The sequence below is a fragment of the Syngnathus scovelli genome, chromosome 5, assembly GCF_024217435.2.
Source record: "Syngnathus scovelli strain Florida chromosome 5, RoL_Ssco_1.2, whole genome shotgun sequence".
Lineage (NCBI taxonomy): Eukaryota > Metazoa > Chordata > Actinopteri > Syngnathiformes > Syngnathidae > Syngnathus > Syngnathus scovelli.
In genome coordinates, this window is record NC_090851.1 from 385429 (window position 1) to 398033 (window position 12605).

The 12605-nt window shown below is 54.3% G+C and overlaps 1 protein-coding gene across 6 annotated transcripts; it reads right to left on the reverse strand.

Moving 5' to 3' along the window:
* Nucleotides 1-176: 176 nt before the first annotated feature.
* On the reverse strand, nucleotides 177-12558 carry slit1b (slit homolog 1b (Drosophila)). Of its 6 annotated transcripts, XM_049720590.2 has the most exons (37): nucleotides 12111-12539; nucleotides 11616-11687; nucleotides 11212-11283; nucleotides 11049-11120; nucleotides 10469-10540; nucleotides 10283-10354; nucleotides 10138-10209; nucleotides 9896-10059; nucleotides 9643-9790; nucleotides 9378-9449; nucleotides 9102-9173; nucleotides 8709-8780; nucleotides 8481-8624; nucleotides 7981-8144; nucleotides 7738-7761; nucleotides 7240-7384; nucleotides 6997-7071; nucleotides 6592-6735; nucleotides 6338-6484; nucleotides 6079-6245; nucleotides 5872-6013; nucleotides 5713-5781; nucleotides 5386-5457; nucleotides 5226-5297; nucleotides 5072-5143; nucleotides 4694-4857; nucleotides 4392-4522; nucleotides 4195-4289; nucleotides 3806-3945; nucleotides 3622-3718; nucleotides 3342-3479; nucleotides 2937-3159; nucleotides 2732-2859; nucleotides 1879-2027; nucleotides 1557-1777; nucleotides 1363-1468; nucleotides 177-1152 (listed from the first exon to the last, which is right to left on the reverse strand). In XM_049720590.2, exons 1-37 carry the CDS (start codon nucleotides 12311-12313, stop codon nucleotides 902-904), a joined length of 4443 nt encoding a protein of 1480 aa, XP_049576547.1. In that variant the 5' UTR covers nucleotides 12314-12539; the 3' UTR covers nucleotides 177-901. The 6 variants fall into 6 exon arrangements, 5 of the variants coding, with proteins under 5 accessions (XP_049576547.1, XP_049576545.1, XP_049576548.1 ...); XM_049720588.2 differs by having other exon boundaries at nucleotides 3622-3945; nucleotides 12111-12540; XM_049720591.2 differs by lacking the exon at nucleotides 11049-11120.
* Nucleotides 12559-12605: the final 47 nt, after the last annotated feature.

Consider the following 12605-nt stretch of genomic DNA (forward strand, 5'->3'; position numbering starts at 1 on the left):
AACAAAAGTTCAAATCATCTGGTGAAATTTTTCTTTTTGTTACTCTAATGAAAGGCTTTTTTTAATTGATAGGGCTAGAGTTAGGGCCAGGGGGCTGGGGCTAGGGTTACAGCCAGGGGGCTAGGGTTACGGCAATCAAAGGCAGTGTAACACAATACAACGGGGGGTCATCAAAGTCAAGGTAAAAGGGAGCAGTTTCTCTTTATTTCAATTTATTTTGTTTCAATAAATGAATCCCAAAAAGTTAGAAACTAGCAAATAGCGTCAAGCTATAAAAATACCATGAGTGCGTCATGTTATCTGACATCTATCTACTATTAGCTTGTTATTCTTTGTGTGTCCAAAGAGCGACCATGGATTATGCAAAAGCAGAACAATACAAAAAGTTAATAACAAATCTTGGTATAAATCATTTCAAAGCTACATTTATTGTTGATCACAATGGCCTGCCTCGTCACAAAACTGAGGAAGTCATCAACCAACAAAGACACACACACGCACACACTTGTGTGTATCTTTGGGTGGCAGACTCACAGATTTGGTTTGGTTTCATGTTTGTATTGTCTGACTGGGATTTCATCATCTGCTAACCTTACGAAATACAAACGTCAAAGACGAGTCACACGTTTTGGGGGACAGCCACATAGTTGTTTTCACTAATAACACAAAAACATCAAAGCTCATTTGAAGCCGACGACCAACTTGCCATTCAAGACATTTGGAGTCTTCAATGCACTTGCCTTTTTGTTAGCATCAGACAATTTTGTCTTCAAAGTAGGTGCTTTCACAAAGATCCAAATCAGTTCATCCTTCACTTTGTCTTAAACTTCACGCATTTCCTCTTCACAAATATTGAAGACATCTTTGCGTTCAATCGACATATCGTGTGTGTGTGTGTCAACTACACACACATTTTGCATCCACACTCTAGCGGTTTCTCCACATCTTGCGTCACAGACGTTCCGTCGTCGCACAGAAAGCTGATCCGACGTCGCCGCAGCCTCAGCGGGGCGCAGCAGGTCGGGGAAACCCCCTCTGGCTGGCAGCGGCCCTGGCACTCCACCCAAGAGAAGGTCTTGGAGGTGCGGCACAAGAGCGCCCCGCGCTGGAGGCGGTGGTAATCGCGCACGGGGACACCCAAACACACCGAGCCTGGAGCAGGAAATGACAGCCTTCATGTCTTCAAGAAACATCTCAAACAATTTGCTCTCTAAAGAACTTAACACATACTCTCATAAATATCAGATTTGTCTTCAACAAACGTAAGAACCTGACGGACATGACCTCTTTGGACCAACAACAAAATGTAACGGTTTGTGCACTCTTCAAAGACGACGGCGAGCGAGCGAGCGAGCAAGCAACCTAAAGCTTCAGGAGCTCCCGCAGCGTCGACCGCACCCCTTGCTTCTCGGATTGGCTGGTCACAGTGGGGCCCCGCCCACCCCGACTGGCACACACACTGCACGCCCTGAAAGCAAAAAAAAAAGAAAAGAAATTAAACCAAAAAAAACCCACCACCACCCAAGCGAGCGCTCTTAATTGCACGCTTGTGAGACCTGTGCACCCCCTCCTGGTTGGCAAGAGCCATGCACGCAGAGGAACTCGCGGCAGGCCCGGCACCCCGGCAGCACGCCCGCCTGCATGTGCCCTCGGGTGAAGTCCTGAAGCTCGTGGTTGATGTAAAGGTTCCGGATGCAGCCGTGGAAACCCGACGTGTTGATGGCGTGAGAGGACAGCGACAGCAGCGAGGCGGCGGCGACTGCCTCCTCTGGAAGGCCTGGAAAGCAGAAGAAGAAAAAGAAGAAGAAGAAGAAGAAAATCATCTCTCACTGTCTGTCATTGACAGTCCATTTTGTCTTGTTTGCTGTAGCGACACACCTCCCACGTAGAGCGGCGCGTCCGTCCCGGCGGCCTGCCGGCGTCCGTCCAGCGTGGCCGCTTGCCCTCCGTCCACCGACAAGTTGAGCGTCCGCTCCAAGGTCAGCAGCTCCACCGTGTGGAAGAGACCGTCGTTCACCGTCTCCGAGCTGAAGGCAGGCAGGTAGGCAGGCAAGCAAGCGCCACCCACAAAAAGCATTTGCTCCAAAGAATTTCTCCAGCCCATCCCCACGTTTTTAGGCTTGACTTTGCATCGTCTTTCTTGCCTGTTTGAATGAACTTCAAATGTTGCCTTCAATGAAGCTTCATTTGGGAACAATTGGGGAGCTCAAAAGGACACAATCACTCGTTCTCAAGCACAAGCACGCAGGCGCACGACATGAGTCAAGTGCGTGCAATCGTGTGAAGCAGCAAAACACCAAATGGCTTGAAATGGCTTGAAATGGCTTGAAATGAATGGCTTGAAATGGCTCGATCGGTCGCTCCTCTTAATGGGTGGGCAACGCGTGGCGGCGAGCACTCAGAGTGCATTAGCGAGCGCACGTTGACCCACCCACGCCAAGAGGCACTCGGGCTTGCGAGCGGTTCCGGGTCCAGCACTTGAGCGCTCGCTCGCCCCTTGATGACGTCGACGACGTTTGTCAAGTGCGGCGTTTTGTGCCAGCGATTGCCAGAGTGCAAAACGGCAATGTTTGGTCCCCATTTTGCAACTTTATTTTGGAGTGTAACTCCACCGTCGGCCACAAGGTGGCGGGCGGGACAACTATTGTGTACTGGATTTGTATACATATTTTATGGACGGAATTTGAATGCATGACGGCGAGCAATGGTGCTTTTTGTTTTGCGTTCCCACCTGTAGATGGCGGCGGGCTGGTTGCCGGGGTCATAGGTCACCCTGATGTGACCTTGATGAAGCTCCACAGCGATTGGCTCCTTATCTCCATTAAACAACAAAATGCCATTGTCATCCCCAGTAGACACCTGAAACATAATGATTTTTTTTCCCCCTCTTCCTTTTCAAAATTCATTTCTTTGACATTCCTAATGAAGCATCCCACCTGCATGGTGATGTTGGCTCGGGGGAGGTTCTTGACGTCGAGCAGTTGGACGTAAGCGTTTGCGTTGACAAAGTTGACGCCGACCAGCTTCTCGCAGGCAGGACCCTCGAAGCCCGCCGGGCACTGGCACAGCGCTGCTCCCGCCTTCTCCACGCAGGAGGCGCCGTTTTGGCAATGGACCAGCTGGCAGGGCGAGGCCGGTGACACCTCGCACAAATCGCCCCTGGCAAAGGAGGGGAAAAAAAAATATTCCCACTTTTGACCTACTTTATTCTATTTGACTGACTTTGTTGAATGTTTTTTTCAGATTTGTTTTTAAATTGTACTATTAATGATGCTCCTTTGCAATGTTACCCCCCCCCCCCCCCCCCCCCTCATGAATGGATATTGTGGCGTGGGACATACGTGTATCCCTGGGGACACACGCAGGTGTATCCGTCCAGGTGGTCCACGCAGCGCGCCGCATTCTGACAGCGGTGGTCCGCGCACTCGTCGTAGTCCAGGCCGCAGTCGGGACCCACCCAACCCGGGACGCACACGCATCTCACATAAAATGGAGGAAAGCAAGAAGTCAGCATCCATCATAAAAGCTCAGCAAAATGAAAGCATAGAAAAAAAACGATGAAACAATTCAGTGCGTCATAGACGGATCGTGTGTGCGTGCGTGCGTGCGTGCGTGCGTCACCGGTGTCCAGCGGCTGTGGCGACACAGGTGGCCTGATTCTTGCAGGGGTTGGTCGCGGCGGGGGCGCAGGCGTCACGCTCTTCCTGGCAAAAGAGGCCTGAGCCGCCAAGCCAAGGCCAAGCCAAGCACAGCAGCACATGACATGACGCCAGCTGTCGCCGGCCGGCCGGCCGAGCGGGCTTACCGTCTCGTCCCGGTGGGCACAGGCAAGTGTAGTTGCCGGCGCCGTCCACGCAGGTGGCGCCGCTCTCGCAGCCGTGGTCCCGGCAGTCATCGGCGTCCACCTCGCAGTAGACGCCGTGGAAGCCAGACGCGCACGCGCAACTACGCGCAAAACGAGGAGGAGGAGATGACAAATGAATGAATGCAACTCCCGCTAGCTCATTAGCCGCCAGATGAGGCCGACTCATTAAGTGCCGGCTGGGCCTGTCAAAACGGCGACATCACACGCTTAGCTCTTGACAACACGCGTGTGAAACGAACGACTCCACACACGACGGGCAGGAATAGATGGCATACACGGAAAATTCCCTTTGTTTGGTAAGTGGCCCACTTGCGATGTTCCTTTGCTACCTGAAGCCGCCCGTCTGCTCGTCTCGGAGACAAGTGGCTCCGTTGATGCAAGGGTTACTGGCGCACGCGTCGGCGGGACTCTCACAATGTTGGCCCTGCCAACGCACACGTTGCAGATGCGGCTCGTTAGGTCACGGCGGGCGCGCGCGCGCAATTTTGGGGCACAATTGCGGGCTGCGGGCGGGCTCACTGCGTACCCTGAATCCGTCCTTGCAGGTGCACGCGTACGGCGGCGAGTGCGAGCGCAGGGCCCGGCAGAGGCCTCCGTTGTGGCAAGGCGACGACGCGCACGGGTTGCACTTGGCCGCCACGCTGGCCTCAACCGAAGCTGAAAACATAGCAAGGAAGGCTTTGCCCAAATCCTAAAGCCACTTCATTTTTGTACTTTGGTGATAGTTTTGTCACTTTCTTTTTCACTGTTATACTAGCCCTTTTTTTCTTTTTGATATGTGCAGCAGGTGGCGCAGCGTCTCCCTGCCTCCCTCCCTCACTCACTCACCCTGACAGAGGAAGCGTTCGGGCGGCGTGGTGAGCAAGAGTTTGCCCTCCATGGCGGGCGGTCCGCTGCAGCGCGCGATGCCCGGCTCCTTGTAGCCGCTCTTCAGCCACTCGGACAACCACAGCAGGCGGCAGTCGCAGTACAGCGGGTTGGAGCCGATGGCGCTGGACCATCACGTCATCCAAGGCACACACAGCCACAAGACACGCACTTGGACACCCTTTCTAGTTTGAATCCGACCTTCTTTTTTTTTCTTTCTTTCTTTCTTTCTTTCTTTCTTTCTTTCTTTCTTTCTTTCTTTCTTTCTTTCTTTCTTTCTTTCTTTCGCGGAGGTGGTCGAACCCGAAATTGATCATCGCCGTCATCCACGGCACTTACAGGTGCGAGAGTGACGTGACGTCGTCGAAGATTCCTTGCTGCAGCTCAGAGATGTCGTTACCGTGCAGAGATCTGAAACACAAACAGTGTGCACATTTACCGGCACCATTGACGCGCACCGTACGTGCGTGCATGCGTGCGTGCGTATACTAACAAGAGCCTCAGTTTTCGCAGGCCTCCCAGTGCCAGAGGAGGAATACATTGTAAGGAATTGTAACTGAGGATCCTGAGCACAACAACAACAACAACAACAACAACACGTGAAAACGATGGCGCGCTATCCCGTTAATTGGGTAAATCGTTCTGCTACTCACAGGGTGGTGAGTTGGCTCATGTTGGCAAAGGAGTCGTCGGACAGGGAGCTGATTTGGTTGTTGCTTAGATCTCTGCACATTCAACACACACAGGTGCGACTTGGTATCAATTGGCATCAAAAAAGGTAGCAAAAGTCTAGAGCTCCCTCTGCTGGACATTCAGATAGGCGGAAGGCTCCGTCAGCGCATCGAGTTGCCAGGGAGTCGAGAAAAGTTGCCCGCGCAAAGTAAAGGTGAACACCAAGTAGATAGAACATGTCAAAAGGATGTGAGCGGGTACTCAAAGTTGTACGGCAAGTAAACCGGAAGGAGAAAGGCGGCGCTCACATAAGCTGCAGGTGGCGGAAGTTGCCCAGGTGCCCGGGTACTCGCGTGAACCGGTTCCCGTCCAGATATCTGCCAGGGTGAACAGAACAGATGGATGGATGACGCCATCGGTTTGAAGGGGCGCGGCGCGACGTGAGTCAAGTCGAGTCGGGCGCCCACAGTTCGGTGAGGTTAGCAGGAAGTCCCCTGGGCAGGGCCTGCAGGTGCTTGTTGCTGCAGCGCACCACCGTGTCCACGCAGGTGCAAGCCCCGGGGCACTGCGGGCCCAGACGGCAGCCGGCCGACTCTGCCGCCGGAGAGCCTGAAAGGACACGCGGGAGGGAGGTCAAGGCTCGCTCCGGGGGAAGCCATATGGCGGCCGCGCACCGTCATCGCAGCGGAAGTCGGGCGCCGCCACGTCCTGCAGCGGGATCTCGCGCAGGAAAGCCGGCCCTCGGCAGCGAGGGTTTCCCGTCACGATGCGCCGGCTCCTCAGCCAGGCGGCCAACCAGGACAGACGGCAGTCGCAGTTGAACGGGTTGGCCAGCAGGTTCCTGCAAGTGGAGAGCAGCAGCCTGGCTCAGTCCCGCCCACGGCTGCCGAGGCAAAAAACAACAACAACAAAACAAAAAACGCTTTGACCCACAGCGTGGAGAGGTTGGGAAGCGCGTCAAAGGTTCCGGGCAAGATGGCGCTCAGCCGGTTGTCGTAGAGCGACAGCAGACGCACGTTGGCCAGCCCGCCGGCGAAGCTGCCGTTGTGCAGGCAGTCGATCTTGTTGTTGCGCAACATCCTGCGCGCAAGGCAAGGCAAGGCAAGGCAAAGCAAAGCAAAGCAAAGCAAAGCAAAGCAGTTCACCTTGGGCTCCATCGTGCTACGAGGGCTTCGGCTTTGGCTTACAGCATGCGCAGCGAGTCCATCCCTCGGAACATGGCCCCCCGCACCGCCTCCAGGTGGTTGGCGCTCAGGTGGAGCTCGGCTACGGCCGAGGCGCCCTCGAAGGCGCCGTCCTCGATCTCCGAGATTTTGTTGTTGCTCAGGTTTCTGGAAGGGAGGGGGAAAAGAAAAGAAAAAAAAAGGGAAAAGAAAAGCACTCTTTGACAATCGGATGACCTTGGAATGCAACTGAAGGCAACAGCCGCTTGAGCCGCTTGAGCCGCTTGAGCCTTGCCAGCGGCCATGTTGTTTTCATTGCCGTTGACATTTGAATCGCCCCCCCGCCCGCCCGCCCGCCAGACAAAAAGCAGGACGCTTGTCACTTTTGTGCAAGTCACTCAAGCGTGCATTCAGAGCGACACGACCTACATTTTCTTGAGCTGCGAGAGGCCCTTGAACGCGCCCGTGGCCTCCAGCAGGGTGAGGTCATTGTTGTTCAGACGCCTGAGACCATCATCATCATCATCATCATCACCGGGGCAGCCCAAGAAAACAAAAGAAGAAAAAAGAAGATGGTCAGCAGAGTAGGCATGTCACACGTCCAGTCGCGCCACACACACACACGTCAACATGGATACATGTTATGTTCACGTATGCACGTGCGGATCATACAGTTCCTCCGTGGCCGGCGGCAAGGGTTGGGGGAACTTGGTGAGTCTCAAATTGGAGCAGTCCACCACGTTGGCCTCGCAGCGGCACTTGCTGGGACACGACGGCTTGCCGTCGCAGCCGGAAACCCGCCGGCGGTCCTCGGCCCCTGGTGAGGCACACGCGCGGCTAAATGGCGCTCTCGCCATACGGCACATTTTGGAGGAGCACAGACGGCGGCTTCAACGCTACAGGCTGACAGAGAGGCAGAGAAGGTCCCCTACAAAGCGGCGAGCCGTCGTTTCGTTTGACACCGACCGACGGGTTGTATGCTCGCTCATTTGTGTGAGCCTGTTTATGTCACGTAGCTTTTTGTTAGCATTATGTTAGCTTTAAGCTAGCAGAGTTTCATGAGGTCATCGACGTGAGAACAAAGGCTGCGAAATACTTTTGATGAAATGTGTTGGAGCGTACGGCTGGCTCGTACATGAGTTGGGGGCGGGGCGATGTTGTGTTACGCACCTGGAACGTGGTACTGCTCCTTGGCTAAACCATGAACACAAAGAAAAGTCCGTCAATACATTGATTTTCATTTGCTATATTCTAAATTGTGACAATCAACAATCTAAGACTAAGATTACTATATTAAAAAGACCAAAAAAAGCCAGCGATCCAATTGGCATGCGCTCGACAACAATTACCAACGGGAACATAACACGATACGGAGTGCTCCTTTTCTACACACAGACATGACGAGAGACTGACCGGAGCATCGGAACTTGCTGCTTTTAATTTGCGCGATGCGCTTGTTGGCGAGGCGTCGCGGGCTGGCGCAGCGCGCCCCGCTGGTCTCGATGGGGTTGGCGCCAAGGAAGTCGGCCAGCCACTTGATGTTGCAGTCGCACACAAAGGGGTTCTGGGCCAGGTGGCTGAGGACGGCAAAGCGCTCACAAGATTGGTGACAACGACGAGGCACCGCTCGAGTCAGCGGCGCTCCGGTGTTATGTTCAGCCCGTTCCTGTCAATCTTGTCTCTGCCTTGACATTGCTTCCAAGGCAGCAACGTCAATGCTACGGCATTAAGCTAGTAAGCTTTCCAAAGGCCTTTGTGGTCAATATTGTGATGCTGTCTCAAATGCTGGCAGCGACATCAACGCTAGCTTCATTCGCTAGTGTGTCAGCATGAAGCTAGTAAGCTTTGAAAAGGCCTTTGCTTTGCTTATGCCGCAGCATCGATGTGAGGAGAGCACGCGTGGCGGCGCTCACAGCGTCTGGATGCCTCGCAGCGAGCCGAAGGTTCCTTTGGCCAAACTTGCGATCTTGTTGTCGTACAGCGAAAGCAGCGCCAAGCTCTCCAGATCCTGGAAGGCCGAGGCGCGCACGCAGCGGATCTCGTTGGCGTTCAGCAAGCTGCCGGAGGAGCAGGCCACGCCACGCCACACGCGTCCTTCACAGAGCAAGTCACAATCCCGGCTGGCGTCCGCATCCACTTACAGCAGCTCCAGCGAGGACAGGCCGTCAAACACGCCGGCGGGAAGCTCCGTTATCTTGTTGCCGTACAAAACCCTGAACAAGAAACGTGTTTAGGCGCACCGGGCGGGGGCGGAATGCTTTTTCACTCCAGCTTGCATTTGAAATCGTCTTTTCCAAATGAGCAAGTTCATTTGGGAAAATGCTTCAATGCCACGGTTGTGTATGATCGCAAAGTAAATAAGGACGAGGAATTGACAAAAACAAGAGTTTGTCTCTTAAGATGCGGAGATTGCCATTCTGGGAGTTCTTTAGTTTTCAAAGCATTCTCATTTCATCATGAATGAAAGTGCTTTGGGGTTCATTTATGTAAGGATAAGAACCTTGGACCACCCACAAGTAAGCAGCAATACTCACAAGGAGTTGAGAGCTTTGAGGCCTTGAAAAGCATCCGGAGCAATCTCTGAAATTTGGTTGTTGCTCAGGTCTCTACACAAAAATGAAATGCAGAAAACAAAGAGAAAGGATTCCCAAATGTTGAATGAAGCATACAAGTTGGTTTTAATACGGTCCAAAAATATTTTTAAACAATTCATTATTGTGGCCGTAACAAAACAAAATGTGCATTCGTGTTCTGTATGTCATTAAAAAAAGAAAAACATTTGTTTTTGTTTGAATGCGAGTTTAACTCACATTCGCCGAAGCTTCTTGTAGGAGGTGAAGGCACCTGGAGGAACAGACTTGATGCCATTCTGTTCCAGACGACTGAAAGGGGGGCGGGGGAGCACATTTTGAAATTCAGTCCCTGAAGCCACTGAGCAACATGAAATTTGCCGCACGTCGGCGACATTCTCCATGGAACGGGCTAAGCATGTCAACCATGAGCTGACCCACAAAAAGCTGTCAGAGGAAGCCATGGCATGCTGGAAAGAGGCAGCCATTTTGGCTTGTCACTCACATCTCTGCCATGGCCTCTGGGAGGTGGGCGGGGATGGCGGTCAGGCCTCGCCCCCGGCACTCCACGATGTTGTTGGCGCACGAGCACGTCGGCGGACACGAGCCGGACGCCAGGCTGCACGGCTGCACGAAGGCGCTGCCGCTGTGGCCTGGAGCCCAATCCAAGTTTGGATGCATTTGGACACAACCGGGGGCGCGGCGTCTGTGACCTCAGCCACACCGAGGGAGGGAGGGAGGGAGGGAGGAGAACACACCTGAGCAGGCCAAGTCGCTCTTGCGCAGCTCGGCCAGGTTGAGTCCCCTGAGGGCGGGCGGGGCGCTGCACTGGGTGTAAAGGCCCAACGCCGGGCGCTGGCGCAGCCACGGGGACAACCAGGCCAGGTGACAGTCGCAGCGCAGAGAGTTGGAGTGGAGCCGACTGGGGGGGGGGGGGGGGCATGACAAATGCAGCTTCATCCAATCAGATTTGACAGCAAATCGCGCGGGCAGGACTCACAAAGTGCGCAGTTTGGGCATGTGGTTGAAACTGGACACGGGAATGCTGCTGATGTTGTTGTTGTTCAGCGTCCTGCGGACAAACAAGCCAGGCTGGAAGGAAGCGCGCACGCGTGAAGGAAGGCACAGCGCCAGAACCTACTCACAGTACTTGCAGAGATCGCAATGCTCGGAAGGCGCCCTCCTCGATGCAGCCGATGCGGTTCTTGTCCAGCTGCCTGTCAAGGGACACACACTCACGTACCGTACGACCAGGACGTTTGGATGAATTGAACGCCACAAGGGGGCGCCGCCTCGATCCCTCCCTCCTTCCTTGAACAGTTCCAACGTACAGATTTTTGAGGTCGGCGGCTCCTCTGAAGGCTCTCCTGGGAATGGCCCGGATGGCGTTTTCACTGAGGTCGCTGCAAACACAGCGAGGCCGAGCTTCAAGTGCTTCTGTGTCGCTACTTTGCACCGCGCGCCGGTGAAAACACTTGAACGCGCGGCACGAGCGCCCCCAAGACACGCGAGCGAAGGCGTCAGTCACGGGGTTGCGCGGTGGCGACGACGACAAGCCCCGAGCACATCGACGGATGCGATGGATGCTTTCCCAGCGGGTCGTCAACACTGCCGTTGCCGGGACGCGAGAGGTCAGACGTTGACCCAAGCTGGTCACAGCTGGACGCCCCTTGGACGGGCGCTAATATTTGATTTGCTCTCTCTCTCTCGGGTGAGTCCGCTCGCTCCCCATCTTTTGTTCGCGTGTGAGAAAGGTAAACTTTCCCACTCGCTTTGCGCTCCTGCCTTCCTTCGGAAACTCACTCGCCTTGCAAGGACGCGAGCACGCGCACGACTTGAATTTTCACCATGGCGGGTTTCATGCAGAATCAAAATGCGAAGGAGGGCAGTCGAAGAAGTTTGCAAACTTACAGTCGCGATAAAGCTTCATTCTTCTGGAAGAGAAGCTCCGGAATTTGCGTCAGACGATTCCTGTTGAGACGACTGAAGGCACACGCACGCAATAAACAAACAAACAAACAAACAAACAAACAAACAAACAAACACGCTGTGTAGTTAAGTTGCGCACACTCACAGTCGTTCCAGATCCTTCAGCTCATCCAGAGCGCCTCGCTCCACCTCTCGAATTTGGTTCTCCATGAGGTGACTGCCATGCGCGCACACACACACACACACACGCACGCACGCGCATACACACAAAGTCCAAAAGGATTGCGAAAAATATTTCCTGACTGACAAAAATTCAAACATTTTCAAGAAGAAAACTGTTTGCCTCCACAAACATATCACATTCAAAATGCATGAATATTTCCAACAATATATTCACGTATACTGAGAAAAGAAAGTTGATCAGATTGCTCAGAGCAAAATTCCAAGTGCTTGGGAAACGAACTTTGTGCATTTGGGAAACGAACTTTGTGCATTTGGGAAAAGGCCGTGGTGTCGCCAGATGAAGCTACAACAAAGGAGAACACTCACAGCACTCGCAGATGCTTCAGGCCGGAAAAGTCCGACTTGCTGATGACGGTCAGGTTGTTGCCGTTCAGGTCCCTGCAACAACAACAAAAGCGGGAAATGGAAATCCTCCAACGGCGGCCTTTTCAATCAGCAACCGCAAGTGTCTTTTATTCGCTCGCTCGGAGCGTAAAGTGGACCGGGGAGCGGCCACGACAAATTTCCCTCCCTTCTCGATGCAAAGGAGGAGGAAGGCCGCCATCAATTATTTACGCCAAGTCAATTTCATGTGATCATTTCTGCTGCAAATAGCTGATGTCAGCAATGCTTCCCTCTGACCTTGCTATACACTTCAAGTCAGGGAATTTGGCTTCACCCGCTTTGGTGGAGAGCGCGAAAGCTGACCTGTCCAGTTTGCCACTTTGAGGAACTTGCCAGTGCAAGCACGCCCGCCCGCCCGCCCGCCCGCCCGCCAAACTTGTGTCTTCAACACATACACACATGCACGCACATACTCACAGCCTTTCCACTCCTCTGGGGATGTCGGTGGGCACGGCGCGGATCCCGAGGCCGTGGCAGTCCACCGTGTTCCCCAGGCAGCTACAGGGAGCCGGGCAGGCCCGCGCGCCGCCGCCGCCGCCTCCTCGAACCCCCGACACCACGGCCAGCAGCGCCAGGAGCCGCAGCGACGCCCGCCCGCATCCTCTTGACCTCCCGCTCATGACAGCTACGCAGATGCGGGAGCGCCGCTGCCTCCTCCGGGAAGCCGATGCGCAAGGAAGGAGCGCCCAGGTAGGGTGGGACGGCCAGAAGCGGATACCGCCGATGGGTGGGGGAGGTCGGCTCGGGCTCGAGTGCACTGTGCCGACTGACTCGTCTTCTTCCTCGTCGCTTGGCTTCTTCCTTTCATTGAGTCATTGTGCGGCGTGGATGCCAGCCACTGGTGTGGGGGGGTGGAGGGGGGTGGGGGTGACTCCCTCTCTCTGTCTCTCTCTCTCTCTCTGTCTCTCTCTC

Excerpts from the sequence above, each read along its gene's own strand:
- slit1b (XM_049720587.2), bottom strand. The coding sequence starts at position 12,313 with ATGAGCGGGAGGTCAAGAGGATGCGGGCGGGCGTCGCTGCGGCTCCTG. Across the intron at positions 4,858-5,071 it reads GTCACGTCACTCTCGCACCT|CGCCATCGGCTCCAACCCGC; the intron begins GTAAGTGCCGTG and ends GTGATGGTCCAG. Across the intron at positions 3,946-4,194 it reads GAGCAGACGGGCGGCTTCAG|TTGCGCGTGCGCGTCTGGCT; the intron begins GTAGCAAAGGAA and ends TTTTGCGCGTAG.